Source organism: Chrysochloris asiatica, unplaced genomic scaffold (assembly GCF_000296735.1).
Source record: "Chrysochloris asiatica unplaced genomic scaffold, ChrAsi1.0 scaffold00007, whole genome shotgun sequence".
Classification (NCBI taxonomy): Eukaryota; Metazoa; Chordata; class Mammalia; order Afrosoricida; family Chrysochloridae; genus Chrysochloris; species Chrysochloris asiatica.
The window spans coordinates 36832387-36854956 of NW_006408525.1; the positions used below are offsets into that span (position 1 = coordinate 36832387).

Here is a 22570-nt window from a genome sequence, read left to right on the forward strand (position 1 = left end):
TATTTCAGTGCATCTGTTTGGAAAGAGTTGAACTCAGTCGGCCTAATAAGCATTCTACATTACAATTTGGAGAATTAGTGTGGCATCTGCCAAGAAGGCAAGGCTATGGGGGGTGGGGTGGGTGGGAGGGGTGTTATTAATGATAACTTCCGGACCTTTCCCTGGAACACAGTTTGGTTCCATCCTGGCCACTCTGTTCTTCTTAGAGTCTCCTTACATCAATAAAACACATTTTGTTGAGTTTAAGGTAAAGGTTTCAGAACAAATTCAGTTTTCATTTAACACTCTGTACTGAAATTATTCAGTGGTGTTAGTTAGGTTTTGTCATCATTCTCATTCCTTCCGTTCTGGTTGTAGCATTTCCAGTATTCTAGTTTCCCTGCCCACTGTACCTTCTCGTCTTTGCTTCAGAGTAAACTTTGACCATTTGGTCACAGATTGATGATCTTTTAAAGGCGCTCACTACTCATGTTGTTCCTAATTCTCATTAGTTGATGCTGATCTACAAATGGACCATTGGGAGGCTGTAGACATTAACTCCTTCTGGCTGTTAGAAAATGCCTTCATTAGATTTGAACTACTCCACAGGCTTTTCATACTTTTAAAGCAGCTGAAGGAAGTCTGATTTGAGGATTATTTTTAGGAGGTGGAACTAATATGCCAGGGTAGATGGTGAGCAGAAACGTGCTCCAGGTACCGCTTGGTACGTGGAAGGCAGGGACAGCGAAGTATGTAAAAGACCCATAGATTTGTGTGTCTCAAGTTTCAGTTCCCCAACAGGCTTATAAAAACTTTTCAATTTCGATGTCCTATTTAAAAGATAACCAGTGTCAACTTTTATTGTAAAAGGGTTCCAATGTGAAGTGATTAATTGATTGGCTTATTCAAGAACTGAGCACCTACTGTGTCCCAGAGATTACAGGTGCTGTGCTGCAGTACTGAGCAAGGCACCCTTGGTCCATGTTCTCTGGAAGCTTAGCATCAGGGGGAGGCAGCAGACAACAAATTAACAACGTAGGTGTGATTCGAATTGAGCTAAGTGCTGTGAGGAAAAGCAGCAACTCTCTGTTGGAAAAATAACTTTGGATTGCATGTTTGGGGATGGGACAGCCCAACCCAGAGCTGAGGGTTGAGAACCACAGCTCCTGTGGAGAGTGAGGTAGAGCACTCCAGGCAGGCAGAGGAGATGCAAACCCGGTGTGTACCTTGACCTCCTGTAGCGTGTGCTCTCATTCCAAATGTAATCCTTCACAGTTCATGCTAGCCAAGAGGAAGCCTCTGTGGACTGCTGCACATCTGGACTGCTGTGGCTGCTGAGTTCTTTTTAAATTTCGTTTTCCATATGATTTGCTAAGTATCAGTAGCATCAATAACTTCAAAGTCATTTCCTTTCTTGTATATATGTAGTCTTTTTCATTTCAAAGGCGTGAAGGATGATAATTATAAATATTTTTAGACTTTTTTTGTGGAGCATAAAATAAAATGACGTTGTATTTTATTAGGATTCTGGCTTTGTTCTTCTCTTTTATTGCTTTAATTGAATCATCTGCTTTACATCTGATAATGGCAAACTAATAGTAGGTTAGCATTTTTATTCTTTTATTTGTTGTGTTCCTTACATATTAAGAGCAGAAATATCACTTGACTTGTATTTGCGATTATGGTTTTGGAAAAAGTGACTTAAGTTTTGTTAGTAATTTCCCTTTTCTGTAACCAGTGTAGGATTCTTTTTGGTCAGTGAACTGGGACTATTCAAAAGAAAAATCTCTGTAGAAAAAGCTAACAAACAATACTACTTCTATCATTGTACAGACACATTTAAAACCAGTCATTGTTATTTAAAGATTGGACTGAGCTAGCACTTAACTTGTAAACACCAGTGTATGAGGATAAAGACAAGGCTGTGTAATGACAACAGAGACAGCAGCAATCATATGGTAAAGCCCAAAGGATCTTACTAAATACATCTGATTGTGAATTTCTAAGATTTCTAACAGTATAATGTTTGGTTGCATTCTGTGAAAGTGTCTGTAAAAATTTAAAAAACCATGAGATAAAGAAGATTAGCTTTTTGCCCTGGGCACTGGACACAGGAAAAAAGGGGGGCCAAACAAAACAAACCTGAAAAAACCTAAACAAACTGAAAAACATCTGGTAGCCTAAAAGCTGTGGTCAGCCCACAGTCAGCCCAGAAACAGCTTTTCCCTTTGGTGAGGGCGCGCTGTAACCAGGTACTGAGGAGCCTGGAAACCAGAGTGTCTGCTCCGTTGCACTCCGCACGTTGGCTGATGGTCTCAGAGCAGTCCTTACAAAGCTGACCATATGTTCTCTCTTCCAGCACTTGGAAATGGTTGAGGCTTTAATATCTGAGTGAAACATTTATTCCTCCGCTTGCCCCCCTCCTTTTTTTGTACTTGAAGTCTTGTTAAATTTATTGCTATGAGTTTTTAAGAGGAGACACTTTAAGCTTTTCATACTTGAAGTGAATTTTTCGCTTTCATACTTACATAAATCTAATCATATTTTAAGGGCTAGTGTGGGGCTATGGCACTTAGACTTTGCTTGTAGAATTGAAAAATATCTTTCAGTGAATCTTTTTAGTGAGGTATGAAATACTTGTAACATGAACAATTACTCCTAATATGTTAGCTTGTATCTTCTTAGATTCACTTCTTTATTTTCAGAACAAATGGTTTGTGTTTTTGTAGCTTATTAACCTAAATCAGGTTTTGGGGACCTTTTTTTCTGCCAAAATTTGTAACATCATTCATGGGCCATACAAAATTTTAACTTAAAAAAATTAGCTTGCTATATTTGGCCAAACCTTTAATAACTCACCCCTAATGTGTGGTGCTGCCACACATTGGGATGAGTGTGTGCCAGCTGTAAGGAGCTCTGGTAGCGTAGTGGTTACGAGTCAGGCTGCCAACTTCAAGGTCAGCAGTTTGAAACTATCAGTGGTTCCGCTGGAGAAAGATGAGGCATTCTGCTCCCGTAAAGATTTACAGCCTCGGAAACCCTGTGCAGGGTCACTATGAGTCGGAACCGACTCCACGGTACTTAACAACAACAACAACAATGTGTGGTGCTGTAGGATAAGCACTGGACCATAAGATCGTTCAGACTCACCAGCCTCTCTTCAGAAACCCTATCTATACAGGATCCATATGAGCTGGAACTGATTTGACAGCACTTCACAACAACAGCAGTGTTTTTGGTGATGTTTATGATGGCTGAAGTCCTGGTTTGGCGCTGTAGGATAAGCAATGGACTGCAGGGTTGGGTTGAATCACAAGGTTGGCGGTTCAGATTCGTCAGCCTCTCCTTGGAAGCCCTATACAGGGTGGCTATGAGTTGAAACCAACTCGACGGCACTTAACCACAACACTAATGTGATGGCTGGAACTAAGGTTGCCTTGGCAGGGCCAAACTAAATTATTTTGAGGGCCTTATACAGCCAGCCCAACCCTAACCTAACCTCTCAGTAAAGCAAGATGCAGGACTGTGAATCGGAATGTTTTCCAGTAGAAACAGTACCACAGGAGTTCAGTGTTCAGTTTAATCAGCATATGTAAATTGTAGTGATCCTCTTGTTCCAGTTATATCCAATGGCATTTATAACTTGCTTGCTATTATACAAGACTGTCCAAATTCCATCCTGGAATGCCGTTTCCTCCTTCTGATTTAGTTCAACATGTACTGAACACCTTTATTTTTCAAGGTTCTGTGGGTTTTGAAAAGTTGAAACTCATATGGGTGAAAAACGGTCTGGTGGCCACTTGGAAATCACTTAACTAATCTGGATGTATAACAGCCTGTGGTCTGTGAAGGGCTGAATGGAAAGGCAAGTGGGGAGGAGGAGAAACTAACACTCTGAGGGTGGGGAGGGAAGCCATAGAGACAGGAGGGTGGAACCTGAGTTGTCAAGGAAGGCAGGGGGTGGGGGGGCAGCTAAGACCCAAAGGTGATTGGGTAAAGGGTAAGATTGGCATGTAGCTGGTTGGATCATGGTAATAAGGACCTTAACTGAAACAGTGACAATTTTTTAGACAGTAGGAAATAGGAGAAGGAAGTTTAATGTAACTTCCACAATTTCAGACTGACTGTCTTTGGAAAGATGAATCTATTAACTTGAGATATAGAAGCATTGGCGAAAGATCAGGCTTGGGGTAAAGTTGATCACTTCTGCTTTGAATGCATGGTTTGAAGTGTTTGTTGTTGTTGTTGTCAAATGCCGTTGAGTCGATTCCGACCCATAGCGACCCTGTATAGGGTTTCCAAGGAGCAGCTGGTGAGCTTGAACCGCCGACCTTGCAGTTCAGACGGCTTTGCAGTCTGACGTATTAACCCACAGCGCCACACCAAGACTCCTATAGTGCTTAGGTGGTACTTATTCAGTGAACATGTCTGAATGGTGCTGTGGGTTCATGTGCTGGACAACAACAACAACATTATATGCAAGGTACTCTGCTTGGTGCAGGAATGCACAAAGGCAGTTGTAGCAAGCCCTGCATAGCTAAGAATAAGCCAGTGTGTTAGGTGCTCCAGCATAGTTAGGAGAAAGTGTTACAGCCAGTACTCAGCCGAAATTGGGGCAGGGCCTTAGGGTCAAGTTAGAGGCCAAGGGGCAGGCTGGGGGTTCATCTGCTGTGAGAGACTCCAGAAACCTAGGAAGTTAGAGAGAGTGGATCCCCAGCTGTGGGCTCCATGGTGTAAAGGACTCATTCTAGAGGAGGCAGGAAGTGGTCCCTGGAGTGTCAGTCATTCTCTAGGGGTCCTGAAGGAAAAAAGGCGATGAATACGTGACTAGATGGTGCTGCTTTTCTAGATTTTGTGACTGGAAACTTTAGACTTTTCTATTTGTGGTGGTGGTTGTATGCCGTTAAGTCAGTTCCAACTCATAGGGTTGTTGAGGCTGTACATTTTTACAGGAGCACAAAGCCTCAGCTTTCTCACACGGAGTGGCTGGTGGATTCAAACTGTTGACCTTGGAGGTTAGCAGCGTAACATGTAATCCATTACTCCACTAGAACTCCTTGGACTCTTCTGTTACTAGGTGATTTTTATATAGGGGATCTCTAGCTTTTTTTAAGGAGCTCTGGTAGCATAGTGGGTTGTTAACCTCAGGGTCAGCAGTTCAAAACTACTAGCTGTTCCGCGGGAGAAAGATGAGGCTTTCTGCTCCCATAAAGATTTACAGCCTCCGTAACCCTGTACAGGGTTGCTATGAGGCAGAATCGACTCCACGGCACATAGCCACCACCACAACTATCTGTTTTTTAATGAGGGGCTCACAAGTACTTCTTTTTCATATTTAAATACAGTGTAACATAAACCAAGGAGGGGGGGTGATGGAGAAAGTTATTAACAACAGATTTATTATGTTCATTGACACTTTCTAAGTATGCATTCACTAGTTTCTTTAGTTTAATTCAACATCAACTATTTCTTAATTTAAAAACGTCTTCTATTTGAACAGTTGCAGACAGCAACGAGTAAAGCCCTCTCTGGATATCACATGGGAGACGGAGAAGAGGGTGAGTACAGATTCCATCTCTGGTGGTTTCTGCTCGCTGTGATTGCAGCTTTGCATTATTTTTATTTTCATTTTTTTCCGGTTATTGGGAGGAAATTCACTGAATAATAGAAGATGGAAGTGGAAATGTAGGGCACAATATAAGAAATTTATTTTAAGAAATTAGGGGTGATACAAAGCAATTCTCTCCCTTTTCCAGAGAATAGTGGCGCAAAGGAGGCAGTAGGTAAAGCCAGCGGGGCATCTTGCCTCCGTGGAGGGCCACAGTGAAACCTGCTCTCAGGACTGTCTGTAGAAGGGAGGATGCTTTCTCAGCTCTCTCTTATCCCAGGCTGGTGCAGCTCTCTGAAGTTCTAACCTGTGAGCTGAGTTGGTCCTGTTACCATTCAACGTTCAAGATCTGCCTTTCTCTTACCAAAGGAAAGGGAAGAGAGACCCACATTCGGGGTGTGCTTGCTGAATGAATGCTGGGGACTCCTGGAGTGGTTCCTTAGACCTCTTCTCCATCTCACTAGAAGTGATGAAATGGATATTTTCTAAATTTCCCAAAGTCACACAGTTAGTGAGTTAGAACAGCTTTCAATTCAGCCTGGCTGAACACCATCTTCTTTTTGTCTCCCACAGTGACTTGTGAGGTTTTTGAAAACTTGTCCCAACTCAGCCTTTATAGGTGGAGCCTTTTTTTCTATTAGATCTTATTTTCCTTGGCTTATATGGACACTCTCATCGAAACAAATCAAAGCCTAGAATATTATGAAGTAATAAGTATTAAGTCTTTAGCTCCAATATCAGAATTTGGTTTTTTGAAGATTATTTCAGTTATCAAAAAGGACTACTTCTTACAATAAACACGTTTCAGACAAATCCTAAGGAACATGGATAATTTCTTCTTATTCGGTATTCACTATACTAAGTTTTCTTCCAGGCTACAGTAATTTTTTTTCTCCTGAAAGAATTCCTAGCAGAGATACATCCCGTGCTTAAGAAATGACAAGCAGGCCAGCATTCCCCGTTAGTTGTCAGGGAAGATACTGCCCTGGAAGTCCATCCACCAGTTGCTGGAATAGAGTCAGGGTTATTAACTTCATTAACCGCTGGGTAACTGCTTCTTCATGGATTCTTACGTTTCCTATAGTTAATTGATTTAACTCGATTGGTAGATGACTTTTTTGGTAGGGGAAAGTATGGCATGTCCTCTTTTAACATCATCTGGAATGATGTGTGTGGAGGGATTATAGTATTTCGTACACATTAAAATATCAGAATCACTAGCAAGCCTCAAATGATAAGACTATATCCTGATTACTCTTTAGGATCTTGTAATGGTTGGCATTTCCGCCCACCACCTAGGGGAATCACAAGCAGCGAGGAATATACTTTGTGTAAAAGGTAACGTACATTTTTTTCTTAAACCAATGACTTGTCTTCGTTCAAAAGATAGAACATTTTCTTTTGCTTTTTGAAAAGTACTAATTCAAATATGAAGAAGATAGTATGTGAAGCAAGAAAAAGTAAAATGTAAGATAAGTAAAATGGTTTGTTTTGAGTCTAAATCAGAAGTCATTTGGTCATTATTAAGTAATAAAAGTCAGAACCATATTAATGAGCTGCCTCCTCCTTTTAATTATAAACAGCAGTGGTCTAAGTGGAGGTTGTTACCACTGTCAAGGAGTCTTTTGTAATACCAGTTTCATTATTAATATGGCACTTAATACTGGTCTTACGGTGTCTAAAATTACCTTATTATACATAGACTAGACTAAGAAATGTTAAATTATTTTAGTAAGTTTCCTGAAAGAAAGAAAATCTGTTATCTTCATGGGCTCCTGATGCAGAAATGATACATAATTTATATCTGAATGGCCAGCCGTTTAAAAGTTAATAATTATGTGTTCATGTGAAAAAATTATTAAAGCCACATTTTTAAAAGGTGAGCTTTTCAGTTCTTTTTATAAGAAATAGCGACTAATGGGATTTCAGATATAAATTCTTTTACTCTAAAAGTTATTTTGATAATTAAAGGAATTTGGTATGTAGCTTTGATGACTGAAGAATCAAGACGTTTGATTTGATTTTATAGGTGAAAAAGGAAGCTTGATAGTAAAATTTGAAAATCCTGGTGGACTGCGAACCACAAGGTCGACAGTTCAAACCCACCAGCTGCTCCTCAGAAATTCAATATGGGGTCGCTGTGAGTCGGAACCAGCACTTAGCAACGACATCTTATAGATGAGGCAGAACACAATCCTATGAAAAGGAAATGTGCAAAAATTTATAGTCGAGATTAGAATATATCACCTTCCATTTTAAAAGAAGTAATATAAAGCAAAGCAGCAGACAAATATTTGACTTATTAAGACATACATAAGAGAAACATATTGGGAAACACATTTTCAATATGCTTCCCAAAGCCTACGAGAGCTTACTAATAGTATAATTTCACTTCAAGACTTTGTGAATCATCAGGAAAAGCCCCAAATACATTCACATTTCCAAGTGTGCTGAACCTTTTGGTAATTTATGTTTTGCAGTGATTTGGTTTTATTTCGTACTATGTATATGTTTTTTCTGACTGAAAAAATTTTCTTTAATAGAATTTCTCTCATTTTAGTTTTACTGGGTAAAATTTAATTTTTTTCTTAGAGGATCTTTCACTAGTTTCTTGTGTTTTCGTTGATTATAAACTTTTGTCCCATTGTTTTTAGGGTATTCATTTTTTTTCAATTATAGATTAATTTTGTTTTTGACCACTGAATTGACAAATTTTCAGTCATTAACTTTGAGAAATCATTAGTTGTGTATCCTTTAAAATAAAAGTGTGTGAGTTTATCTGTTGAACAATTGAATTTGGCTGTGAACAAAATCATGGCTTTGTAATATAAAACCTTTATTCTACATTTATTTAAGATTCCAAACAAATTAATAAAGTCCAGTATTTTCAGTGAAATATAGGTAGTAGTAACATAGAAAGGAGTGAGAGCATTTTGTTCGTGAATTTAACGTAGAACCCCTAATAATTTTATGATCTATTACTTTTTTTTTTTTTCAGAATAAAATTTCACACATATGGAAAATTTTCTGTAGGTTATATCATTTTGGTAACTAGGGTATACCTGTGTTTGAGGAACTAAGCCACTTGATGTCAGTGTTGGTTTAGAAAGATTCTCTGAAAAGCCTTGGCTTCTAGATTGGCTGTATTACAAGGGAAAGTGACTGCTTTCAGTGCCGTTTGTTGAGACACTGAGGGGAGGGTCATGGATGTGCTGTGCTCTAGGATCCCCTGTTTCAATGAGAGAGATCAGTAACTAGGGAGCACTGTTGCTGTGGACTGTTCTACCTCCTTAGAACAATGTGACAAATACGGCTTTTCAGGAGAGGGTGTTTTGCTGTTGTTGGAGAGTCAGGGCAAATACTGAAAGTTTAATTTCAAGTGGTTTGGCAAAGCGTGTGATAAACCAGTCTTTCCTATTCTACTCAGATTTTTAGAGCAAGGAATCTGTAGGTATGGTGCCCAGTGTACTTCAGCACATTCCCAGGAAGAACTAGCAGAATGGCAGAAAAGATACGCTTCACGGTTGATAAAACTGAAACAGCAAAATGAGAATAAACAACTCTCAGGCAGTTACATGGAATCCTTAATAGAAAAGTGGATGAACTCATTGTCTCCAGAGAAAGTGGTGAGGACTATCAATGATCTTTTGTCTGTTTTGAATAGTGAACTTGTTTGAATTGTAACTTTATTATATGCTCTGTTTTAGTTTATTTTCTTATCTTCTGTCTGAAGAACTTGATTCTTGATAAAATTAATAGTATTTTTAGTAGCTAATATGGACTTGTTTTTTAAAATAAAGAGTATGAAACCATTTGCTTAGAGGTTTACAGGTATTGGATTAATTTATCTTCATCCTGAGTGTTTTGACTATCGTCGTATCTGTTGTTTTTAGTTATTTTGTGTCTTGTTATTAGCCTTATTTTTTTCCCCTTAAAAATAACTGAAATGAGCATAGAAAATCCCTCATCAAACAGCCCCAACATACTTTTAGTTTAGTTTATTGTTTTTGTTTGTGCTTTTAGCAGTTAGAACATAATGCTAACATCTCTCTGTTTTCAGCTTAGTGAGTGTATCGAAGGAGTAAAGGTAGAGCATCATCCTGACCTCTCAGTCACTGTCAACACCAAAACATCTCATCAGACGTGGACCTTCGCTCTCACTTGTAAGGTATGCATTTGGTGCCAGTTCATTTATAGTCATTGTTCAGTTTTCTTAAAAGTTTTTGGACCTCTAAATCTTTGTTAGAAGAGCTTTGATAACATCTTAAAATAAGTACATTTTATGTAGGCTCTACATGGTGCTAAAGTGTATTTCTGTATTTAGATCACTAAAAGTACAACTTTTTTTTCAGACTTTGAGATAAGATTTAAAGTAAGTTGTTTAGGATACTTATTTATTTATTATTATGGAGGCTTTTGAAATAAAGTTCTCCAAACTTGAAATATAGGATGTGGTCATGACTTAAAAGTAACTGAAACTTGAATTGTTTAGTTTGGCAGTTCTAAGATGCTTGCATAATGACAGTTTGTCTTTATATTTAATGAAATCTTAAGTTCTGGAGTTTTAATATGAGGCATTTTCTGTAGTACTTGCCATCTTAAATTACGATATTCAAGTTTAAGGATGAAGCGATAAGTCAACAATTTTTTGTGACCATATACGGTGAAGTTTGGGCACTTTCTAATGGCATTTCTTCCACTGTACCATTTGCATCTTGCGATGAAAAATCTGAGAACTTTTAGCTTCAGCCTTGAACCTAATCCACTGTCTTTAGAGGTAACTTTCTCTAGTGAAGACTTCTGAACTGAGGCTGGATACACCTTTTTAGGTTAAGCTTATGGGCAGTTAGAGGTCAGTGGTCAGACAGGGGGATAACTTTTGCCACAAGGAAAGATGATCATACTCCAGAAAGCAGGGAGGCTAGTAATGGGCCAAAATATGCCATTTAAACAACTGTGTTTTGTGTTTGTTTTTTTTTAAACATTCCATTTTTGTCTCTAAATGAATTATGCACACAACAGTATTTGTAGCATGTTATTTTAGAAGCGTGGGTAAAAGGAAAGTCCTTTATGGAAATAGTTTTATTGAAGAGCCAATTGCAACTGGACTTTCACCTACTTTGTACTCAGTGATTTATTTTGACTTCCTTGCAGCCTGCAAGAATGCTCTATCGCGTAGCATTGCTTTATGACGCTCATCGTCCTCACTTTAGTATCATTGCGATATCTGCTGGAGATAGTACTACCCAGGTATCTCAAGAGGTCCCAGACAACTGTCAAGAATGGATAGGAGGAAAGATGGCCCAAAATGGATTAGATCATTACGTGTATAAAGTCGGGATAGCGTTTAACACAGAAATATTTGGAACTTTTCGCCAAACCATCGTTTTTGACTTTGGATTGGAACCAGTACTCATGCAAAGAGTAATGATTGATGCAGCTTCGACGGAAGGTAATATGTAGAATTTTTTTCTCCTGATACAGTGTGTTAAAAGGTACTTTAATAGCAACATTGAAAGATATGTGTCAACTCCTAAACATTCCGTGGATAGGGAAGGAATGATAGAGGAAAAATCAAAATTTATTACTACACTGTGTAGTAGACTTATCAGTATGGTTCACATCTGTATATAGTCATCAGGCAAAGCTTGTTTTGCGTCTCCCACACTTGTATGAGTAGACGATCAGGTCGGCCTGGGCCTTCCAGTGTTATTTTTCAAAGTATGATGGTTTTAATGCAGTTACATCTTCCACTATTGGTTTTGGTAGAATATAATTTTAATGATAATTATAAACATAACTGCAATGTCTATTTCCATGTCCTCTTGACTGTGTTGATATAAATACGTTACCTCCGAATAAAAAAGTCAGGTATAAAAGGCTTTATAAATCAGTTTAGAATCCTGATATAGCACTGTAGGATAAAACACTGCACTGCAAGGGTGGTTCAAGCTCACCAGCCACTCTCTGGAAACCCTATATAAGGTCACTTTAAGTTGGAACCGACTTGATGGCACTTAATAATAACAATAAGAAGTCAGTTGGGTACATTCATCAGTGTAAAGGAAACCAAAGTGCCTTCAAAGGACCTACTGTGTGTTCTTGGAAAGCAGTATCCCTTGTAACATGTAAGCACCGGCAGAAGTTGATGACTTACTTTGTACATTGTCATATTATTAGCTGGGCCAACATTTTATGCCATGATCCAACAGGATGAGCAAAAACGACTTATAAGCCTGTATTTCTTTGGCTCTTGGTTGGGTTATATGTTCTTTATTTGGAATCCTGGTATGATGTCGCAGGATAAGCAATGGACTGCTGACCACCAAGTTGGTGATTCAGACCCACCAGCTGCTCCTTGGAACCCTTACACAAGGTCAGCGCCTTGGCACTTACCAGCAACAACTGACTTCATTGAACAAAACTTAAATCTTTATTTAACAAAACACTTCATATAGCAGTACTGCACGAACTTGCTATTTTATGTTGACTGGAGGATGTTTTTCAGTATGTACACAGTATTCCATTTATGAGAACTCAGAAGGGATTGTTTATTTCACGAGCAAGCGCTATTACTCTGTTTTCTCTTCGTAGTGAGTAGCTGGCCCTGATTGTCTCTCTTTACTGTGACTGCTGCTGCTGTTATTGTTGTGTGCTGCAGTCAGTTCTGACTCATAGTGACCCTGCATAGGTTTCCAAGGGGGGGGTTGAATTGTTCACCTTGCAGTTAGCAGCCCAGTGCTTATCATGTGCCCAATGTCTAACATTTGTGCCCAAATTTAGCCATCGGGTAACATCTTGTATGTATGTTAATATCATTCGGATTGTATTTTCTCCTTATTTTAACTGCATTTACTTGGTTTTGTTCTGCTGTGTGCATTTTTGTCATTTTGGTATTACTTGGAATGAGAAGAAAAGATTGCCATAGCCAGATAGATAGGAGTGGTGCTGGTGCTAGTTGGGTGTCGTGGATAATTGGAAAAACTATAAAAAGTATCTGACTTCTATCTACTAACATGTTGTTGTATGCTACTAAATTGATTTAGACTTACTGGTTCCAACTCCGCTATCCTGTATAGAGTAGTGGGTTTGAGCGGCTGCTGGGTTTGAATGGCTGCCTTTGTGGTTAACAGTTCAGTGCTTATCCCACAGTGCCACATTAGGACTCATCTATTATGCTGCTGTTGTGTGTCGTCAAATCAGTTCCAACTCATAGCAACCCCATGTAGGGTTTCTGAGAGAGGTTGGTGGCTTTGAACTGCTGACCTGGTTAGCAGTCCAGTGTTTATCCTATAGTGAGTGCCTCACCACGGCTCCATCTACTGGTGTGTTGTTGTTAAGTACTGTTGAATCGGGTCTGACTCATCGCAACCCTGTATAGGGTTTCTGAGGAGAAGCTAGTGAGTTTGAACCTCTGACCTTGTGGCTCAAACCGCTCTTATGGCCGAGTACTTATTGTACAGTGCCATAGTTGGCAAATATTTTGCAAAGGCTTAGGAAGAAAATATTGTAGACTTTGTGGGTAGAGAGCCTCATTTGTAGCACCTTAGCTCTGCACTATAGTGTCAAAGCAGCCACAGCATCAAATGGGTGCTGCACTTCAATAAAATTGTATTTACGAAGTCAGGCCGTAGACTGAATTGACTACGTGGTTTGGCTTTCCCTATACTAGTCAGTTGCTTTTAGGGACTAGAACTTGACAACTAATAGAAAAGCACTGTTGTAGTTTTTTTAATCACAAGGAAATTTGAATCATAAAAAGAGATGAACATGCCTCCTCCTGCTTTCACATATCAAAGAATGTTCTTAGCTTACATGTGGGTGAGTTGTGTTTTTACAAGTTTGCTTTTATTTAGATTGCTGGTTTGTAACCCAGGATCCATTTTCCCATAGAAGTAAATTTGCAGGTATTGTTCAGAATCTAGACTACTTAATAAAAGCCTATTTAATTAATAATATGGAATATTAAATGTGTGAAATAAAAAGGACAAGAAAATACTATTACTAAAATGCAGGTGTTATGAGAGGATGTGACAGTGAGGAGGATTTTGGGGCTCAGTCAAGGGTTTGAAAAGGTTGAGGGTGCTTTGACAGTTTTTGCCTGAGCTGTGTGCTTTTCTAGTTGAAGAGAAAGGATCCATGGAGTCTTGGCCTTTTTTTTTTTAACTATCTGTATGACCCTGGGCAGTGTAATTGACACCAGTGAGTGCTGCGTGGAAACGTCTGTGAACTGGGGACAGTAATATCTACCCTGGAGAGTTACTGTGAGGGCAGGCATACTGTAGGCATTTAGGAAATGGTTGCTATTATTTTTCAAGTTAGCCATGATTGGGATCATTTCAGGAGCCCTCGTGGCTTAATGGGTTACAGGTTGGACTGTTAACAGAATGGTCCATGGTTCAAAGTCATCAGCCGCTCCACGAGAGAAAAAGGAGGCTTCTGCCCCCGTAGAAATGTACAGCTTCAGAAATTCTCTACAGGACTGCCATGAGTTAGAACCAACTCGACAGCACACGACAACTGCAGCAACCGCAACAGTCTTTATAGGAGCTGATGGGTCTTTCTCCTGCAGAGCTACTACTGAGTTTGAACTGCCAACTTTTTGATTGGCAGCTGGGTGCTTAACCATTGTGCCACTAAGGCTCCTTTAGTTCAGTTATCCCAAAACTAAACCCAGACTCATAGTGTCCCCATAGGACAGAGTCGAATTGCCCCCTAGGGTTTCCAAGGCTGTCAGTTTTTATGGAAGCAGACTTTGTTCTGTGGAGGATCTGTTGAGTTCAAACTGCTGACCTTTTGATTTATAGCCCAGTGCTTAATCTGCTGTGCTACCACAGGCTCAGATTCAGTTATGCTTGTTGTTAAGTGCCTTTGAATTGATCTACTAACATGTTGTTGTGTGGTGTCAAATTGTTTCCAATTCAGCTACCCTGTATTAGGGTAGTGGGTTTGAGCGGCTGGTGGGTTTGAATGGCTGCCTTTGTGGTTAGCAGTCCAGTGCTTATCCCAGTCACAGAACATGTAGGGGAGCATCGAGATGACGCAAGGTCATGAGTGGGCAGTAAAGGTGGCAAGTGACAGACAATACTCAACCACCACCTTCAACCCCTACAGGCTCTGCGGTGGTAGGGAAGACATGACGTGGGGAAACACCTGGAGGTACCCACAGGCACTGAGCATAGGGGGAGAAGAGAAGACACCCCGCTAAAGATGGGGCACTCCTCACTTCCTGTCATTGTGAGGTTCTAAAGACCAGGCCATTATATATGCAAGAGTTGGGGCTGTGCCCCATCTTTAGGGGGGTGGCTGGACTGAGACGTTGAGGATTCATGGGAGAAGGTATCCATGGCCAGTTGGCTGCCATCCCTCATGAGGCCCGGTTGTCACTAGGCCTCCCGTATATTGTTTGGGGTGGACCATGGAGAGTATCTTGTATGAGACTTTGTTCAAAGTTGTCTTATATGTGAAATGTCAGGTAATGAGATTGTCAGGAGATAGTATGTACGGACTAGGTGTATAGATCTTGAAAGAGGTGTCCAAGATCCCTGATGGTTTGAGCCTGGTAACTGGAAGAAATAGAGTCTAGTTTCTGATATTTCTAACTTTTCAGCTTGAAAATCTAATAAATTTTATATTTCATTCAGATATGATGGTGGGAATTGATGAAGCCGAGACTATCTTCTCATATGGAACCAGTTATAGATCCCTTTTTTAAAGGACCCCTTTACAGTTTGATATCCTTGCCTGTTTTCCTGAAGATTAGATTTTACCATTATGTAGTTGCATTATAGAAAGGAATTGAAAGAAAGTAAGCATTTTCTTGAATTAATTTGGAAACATTAAAGCAGTTTCATGCAGGGAAAATTTTCAATGACAAGAAAAATAAATATTACAAGAAAACAATCTATGAGGGAGCTCCAAAAAGTTCTTGGGAAAATTCCATTATTTTTTAATACCAGTTTTCCATGAACTTTTTGAAGCCTTCTCATATAATGTACAAAATGTATTTTCTCATATAAGATTTTGAACATTATAAAATGAAAAACTTAAATCTAGGTTTAGGCAAGCTGAAAGACTTTTGGCTGACTTTTTTACATCTAAAGTATGAGAGGCTAAGTCTGGCCATTCTGGCTTCTAAGAAGCATTCTGGGTGTACTTCTTCCAACACAGATTGGTGTGTTCTTCTGTAGTCCATGGTACTTGTAATATTCTCCTCCTACACCATAACTCCAATGCGTCGATTCTTCTATGGTCTTCTTATTCAGTGTCCAGCTGTCACATGCATATGAAGCTATTGAAAATACCAGGGGTCAGGCGTCAGGCACACCTTAGTCTTCAGACTGACATTTTAGTTCCTGAACATTTTAAAGTGGTCATGTGCAGCAGATTTGCCTAATGGAATACTCTTTTGATTTCTTCACTGCTGCTTCTATGAGTGTTGATGGTTGATCTAAGTAAAATGAAGTCTGTGACAACTTCATTTCTCCATTTATCTTGATGTTAATTATTGGTCAAGTTGTGAAGATTTTTGTTTTCTTTACATTGAGGTGCAACCCATACTCGTGGCTGTGTTCTTTGATCGTTATCTGTAAGTATTTTAAGTCCTCTTCCCTTTCAGCAACCAAGGTTGTGTCACCTGCATATCAGAGTTTGTTAATGAGTCGTCCTCCAATTTTGATGCCATGTTCTTCCCATTTGATCCAGCTTCTCTTACTATTTGCTCAGCATATAGATTGAATTAAGTATGGTGAAAGAATACAACCCTGGCACACACCTTTCCTGATTTTTAACCATTCATTGTCTCCTTGTTCTATTTGGTCTATATATAGGTTCCTCGTGAGCACAACTAAGTGTTCTGGAATACTTACTCTCCACAGTGCTGTCCATAACTTGTCGTGATTCATACAATTGAAAGCCTTTGCATAGTCAATAAAGTACATACAAACATCTTTCTGGTATTCTCTACTTTCAGCCAAGATCCATCTAATGGCAGCAATGGATACCGCTGGTTCCATGTCCCCTTCTGAATCTGACCTGAGCCTCTGGCAGTTCCTTGTCATTGTATGCTATAGCCACTTTTGAATTATCTTTAGCAAAACCTTGCTTGTATGTGACATTAATGATACTGTCCAATGATTTCCACATTCTATTGGGTCACCTCTCCTTGGATGGCAGAAATATGGATTCCTTCCAGTCAGTTGGCAAGGTAGCTGTCTTCCAAATTTCTTGGCATAGATGAGTAAGTGCCTCCAGTGCTTCATCAGGTTGTTGAAAGATTTCAGTTTGCATTCCATCAATTCCTGGATCCCTGTTCTTCGCCAGTGCCTTTAGTGCACCTTAGAGGGACTTTTCCCTTCAGTGCCATTGGCTCTTAATCATATGCTACCTCTTGAAATGGTTGAACATCGACCATTTATTTTTGGTAGAGTGACTTTATGCATTCCTTCCATCTTCTTTTGATATTTAAGCACTCAACCTCAAGGTCGGTTTTAACCTCAAGGTGAGAGCTGCTCAAACTCACCAGTCGCTCCTTGGAAACCCTGTACAGGGTTGCTATGAGTCGGAACCAACTTAATGGCTCTTAACAACAACATCATTCAATATTTTGCCTATAGAACCCTTTAACCTTGCAAGTTGAGGTTTCAATTTTTCTTCATTTCTTTCAGCTTGAGTAATATTGAGCATTTTCTTCCCTTTTGGTTTTTTAACTTCAGGCTTTTGCACATTTCATTATAATATTTGACTTTGTCTTCTCAAGCTACCCTTTGAAATAATTTATTCAGCTCTTTTATCTCCTCATTTCTTCCATTTGCATTAGCATCTCTACACTGGAGGGCGAGTCTCTTCTGACATCCATTTTGGTCTTTTCCTTCTTTCTAGTCTACTTAATGACCCTTTGCTTTTTTTCCCTATGTGACGTTCTTGATGTCATCCCATAATTCCTCTAGTCTCAGTCTTTAGTGTCTAATGCATGAAATTTGTTCTTGAGATGATCTCTAAATTCAGGTGGGATATGTTCAAGGTCATATTTTGGCTTTTGTGGACTTCTTTACTTTTCTTCAGCTTCAGCCTGAACTTGCATATGACCAATTGATGGTCTGTTGCACAGTCTGCCCCTGGCCTTGTTTTGTTGATGATATGAAGCTTTCCCATTGTCTCTTTCCACAGATGTGGTCAGTTTGATTTCTGTATATTCCATCTGTGAAGTCCATGTATAAAGTCATTTTTTATGTTGTTTTTTAAAAAGGTATTTGCAATGGAGAAGTTATTAGCCTTGCCAAATTCTATCATGTGATCTCCAGCATAGTTTTTGTCACCAAGACCGTATTTTCCAATTATCGATCCTTCCTCTTTGTTTCCAATCTTTGCATTCCAATAGCCGGTAATTATCTTGATCACATGTTTGATCAGTTTCAGACTGAGGAAGTTGGTAAAATTCTTCAATTTAATTATCATTGACTGATTGGCAAAGTGGCAGCATCAATGGGCTCAAGCGTGGCAACAATTGTGAGGTTGGCCCAGGATCGGGCAGTGTTTCATTCTGTTGTGCATAGGGTCGCTATGAGTCAGTACTGACTCAATGGCACCTAAGAGCAACAACAACAGTGGTTGATACATAAATTTGAACAATAGTTGTATTAACTAGTCTTCCTTGTAGGTGTATGGATATTATCCTATCACAGACAGCATTGTACTTCAAGACAGATCTTGAAATGTTTTTGATGATGTGTGGAATACCATTCCTCTTCAGTTTTTCATTCCTGGCAGGGTAAACCATGTGATTTTCAGATTCAAAATGGCCAATACCAGTCCATTTCGTGCATTGAATTTCATTTTTGACAACTTCCAGTTTTCCTAGATTCATACTTTGTACATTCTGATGATTAGTGGATGATTGCAGCTATTTCTCCTCCTTTTGAGATATGCTCCATCAGCAAATGCAGGTCCCTAAAGCTTTACTCCATTCACGTTATCAGTGTCAACATTACTTTGAGGAGGCAGCTGTTCCTCATTCATGTCTTGAGTATATTCCAACCCAAGAGACTCATTTTCTGACACTGTATCTGACAATATTCTTTCTGTTAGTCTTCATAAGTTTCAGTATTCAGTATTCTGGTGCTGACAGGGGCCCGCTGCTATTCATGAGGTTTTCAGTGACTGACTAACTGGAAGTAGTCCATCTCTCCTTCCTCTTAGTCCAGCTTAGTCTGGAAGCTCAGCTGAATCCTGTCAACATGAGTGACCCTGCTGGTATTGAAATACCTGTGGCATAGTTTCCAGAATCACAGCAACACACAAGCCACCACAGTACAACAGACTGACAGACGAGTAGTGGGAAAACTCCAATAGGTTAAGAAATACTCTCTTGCTTTTATTAGCATTGTTGTAAGGAAGGATATTGAGTGGGATAGCCAATGTTTAAGCTTCAACTTATTTTATTGTTAGTATAGACAGTCACAAGGAGCTCTGGTAGCCTAGTGGTTACGAATCGGGCTGTGAACCACAAGGTCAGCAGTTCGAAACTACCAGCTGTTCCGCAGGAGAAAGATGAGGCTTTCTGCTCCCATAAAGATTTACAGCCTAGGAAACCCTGTACAGGGTCACTATGAGTCAGAACCGACTCCACGGCACACAACAACAACAACAACATAGGCAGTCAAGACTTGTAGTAACCAAAATATTTCTCAAGGAAGAGTGTGGTATTTGATATTGAAATTAGTGCTTCATCTCTTTCCCTTGAAATCTTAGATAAATATAGCTATTTTAAAGAAATTCCGTATTCAACACACATTTATTGCATGTCTCTTATGCTCCACACTTGAAGACAAAACAAGCTGGCGCTTGGATTCTTTATTTGAATTGTGACTCTGTGTCTGTAATGAGAGCACTGTTAGTCTCAGTCATCAGAAGGGCTAGGGGAGTTGGGATAAACGGCTTTCATCAGACTAGTTATTCAAGCTTGAGGGCGAGTTTTGACAGTGGTAACCTTTCTGTTGAATCATCTTCACAGGATTTTCTACATGCATTGTGTTTATCTTGAACTTTTCCTTATAAATCTCTTACATCTATTTCTTATTTCTGCCTACATCTTATAGTAACAAGCTCCATAGGTTTATAATTTCTGTCAGGTTTGCGTAGAGATTTAGTCTTAAAGGAGTTTGTCAATAAGTCAGTGTTAAACTCTCCTTAAATAGTTTTGTGAATCCCTGAAGGGTTTTATTGAATATTGATCCTAACTTGCTCGTTTTTCATCTTTTCAGAGTGTTTTCATTTTAGCCTAATATAGAATACAAAGACAAGTGCATGCCTACAATGAGCAGGCTCGGGTATAGATGGTAGCAGGTGCTGCAGGGGCGGAGCACGTCCTCACATTGTCTACCAACGTTTTGAAGCCTCCTTGTGTGTGTATCCTCAGTAGTCACTGGCCAACGTTTTACATTTAATTTGATAATTTATCTATAAACAATCTCTGGTCTGTTCTGTTAAAGAAAAGAAACAATTGCAGGATTGATTTTTTCAACAGTCTGTCATGGCAGGTGTTTAATGATACCACAAGTACCTGGATCATTGATAGCCAGCGTGCATACAGTGCAGGTGCTGGTGGTGTGCGGCACCGAGTAGGCTCCAGGTCCTAGCGACCCTGTGTAAGGTTTCTGAGGCTGTAAATTGTTACAGGAGCAGAAAGCCCCTTATTTCTCCCACAGAGCGACTGGTAGATTAGAACTACTGACCTTGTGGTTAGCAGCCCAACTCATAATTCATTACGCTACTAGGGCTCCTTGTGTATTCTTTAGTAGAGCTGAATTCAATATTGTTGACACTTTTGAGATGGGCACCAGTTTTGGCCAACATGGTAGTGCTCTATTTTGTGTTCCTCAAGGCTAGCGAACGAGACCAGTTTCGCTTTGCTTTGCCTGCTCATCTTCGGAGTCTGCTTGTACCCCCAGCACATAGTTTCCCCTTTCCATACTGAATGGAACCTACAGTTGATCCACCCCAGTGACTTTTTTGTCATCTTTGGGGCTACCATCTTCCTGCTTTGGTCCCCAAACTAAGAGCAGCCACCAAGGTGATTGGGGAGAGAGAATGCCAACATTTACTTGATGACTTCCGGGGTACAGGAATTTTGTCTCCTGAGTCGTCTTTCTGCTTCCCACTTCTCGCCTCCTCTCCTCTGTGCTTACAGGTATTTAAGAAAAAAATAAGTAAAATTTGACATTGCTTTATAATTGTATTGAAATTGTTATACAAGCCTTTGAAATCATGGAAGACACTTTTATTAGTTCCATTAAATCAGGATCGAAGTCAAACATCCATATAGATAAAATGAGAATAACAGATACTATTGTTCATGTCACCCACCATACTAGTGTAGTCTACAATAGATTTTATGTATAATTCTGTCTGTGTTGAATAGATAATACAAAAAAATGCTTTCAAAGGAAAACTTCATTATTTTTGAGTTGTTATTGTCCCAACTACTTAAACATTAGTTAGGAATAGCAAATAACTTTTAAAAGTCTGTGGACATCCTGTCAATCTAGGCAAAACCTGAACTCATATCTTTTTTTCTTCTTTAACTTTTTATTATGAATTTGGTGAAGGTTTACAAACAAGACCATCAGCTCTCCATTTAGCAAACCATACAGCTTGTTTCATCTCAGTGATTACACTCTTCTCCCTGCAACAACATTTATCCCACTTCTTCCATGTGGTTCCCCAGTTACATCTTATATTTCGTAAATGCACAAGGTCAAAGTATTTGATGTACACTCACAAAACTATATATATTCATTTAAGTATCCAAAGGGCTCATCCTGGCAGCCATCCTCCTCCCCACAGCGCATAGCCACCGTCTCTGCTGTTGCTGCTTTTCTAAGTGGGATCTCACGTTCTGCTCATGCTTTTCCTTTTTGATGGTCCTGGGATCGTCTGTTCCTGAAATAAAAGATTACCTGCCCTTTCCTTTTAGTTACTCATCTTCTATAATTACAGTTGTGACAGTCTTAATTAATCCTGCTAACAGTTACTCACAATTGAGTCATAAAATCCTGTCACCATCATCCCCCATCCTCTTACCAGATCCATCTGGGAAAGAGGGAAATGGTTCACTGGGCATACTACCATACCGCCCTCATTCTGCAATTAAGTGCATACATGAAAGCTTGAAAACCAGCCATTTTGTGCCTTTGTAACCAGCTCTCCCCCATTTTTGATAATCAAAGTCTAAATTTCTCATCCCCATCAACCCAGTACACTGAGGAAACAGGTTTCCTTGATAAGAAGAAACTTTCCATTTGGTTGGAATTTTGAGTGGCTGAATTCATAGACAAAAGACTAGTTCATCAAATAGTTCTAGTTCTCAGTATCAGACATCTTTATCTTTCTCAGTTCAAGTTCTGGTCAACTAGACATTCAAGCTAGGTCAGATGGGTACTAGCTGCAAGTTTAGGCGTTTACTTACACCTTTCTACACTTCAGACCAGCTGGTTGCTTCACTCTAGGCCATAACTTCCAGGGGCTAAGTCAGTGCCCTTGGGCTCAGGAGTTCACACATCTCCTTTAACTTCAGACCAGCCAGTCCTTCCTCTTCTCTCTGTCATCTCCAGGCCAACAGGTGTCTATGGAACATGGCCACACTCAGTCCATGTCTTCATTGCTGCATTTCCCCCACTTCCTCTCATAAGTAGACCCAGGTGGTCACCAGCGAGCATACTAGACTGCTCATGGCTGAACTCATACCTTACTTAAAGTAAAATATAATGAAATGTAATTCCTTCTTGCCTGACGGTTGGAGTTGTCCACTGGTTAAAGCAAAGGATCAGTGGTTGGAATCAGCCAAGTGTTCCCCAGAAGAAAAATGTGTCTGTCTACTCCTGTAAAGACTGACAGCCTTGGCCCCACTGTGGGGCAGTTCTACTCTGTTTGTAAAGGGTCACTATGAGTAAGAATTCACTTGCTATGAGTTTCATTCTTTTGTTT

The 22570-nt window shown here is 39.7% G+C and overlaps 1 protein-coding gene across 2 annotated transcripts in view; it reads left to right on the forward strand.

Annotated features, from left to right (window-relative positions):
• HELZ (helicase with zinc finger) overlaps nucleotides 1-22570 on the forward strand; it is a 248474-nt gene that overhangs the window by 67155 nt on the left and 158749 nt on the right. For both annotated transcript variants that reach the window (XM_006833595.1, XM_006833594.1), the window contains exons 8-12: nucleotides 5486-5537; nucleotides 6850-6925; nucleotides 9015-9213; nucleotides 9648-9755; nucleotides 10742-11039. In XM_006833595.1, the coding sequence (XP_006833658.1) occupies nucleotides 5486-5537; nucleotides 6850-6925; nucleotides 9015-9213; nucleotides 9648-9755; nucleotides 10742-11039 (733 nt within the window). The remainder of the gene's footprint in view (nucleotides 1-5485; nucleotides 5538-6849; nucleotides 6926-9014; nucleotides 9214-9647; nucleotides 9756-10741; nucleotides 11040-22570) is intronic.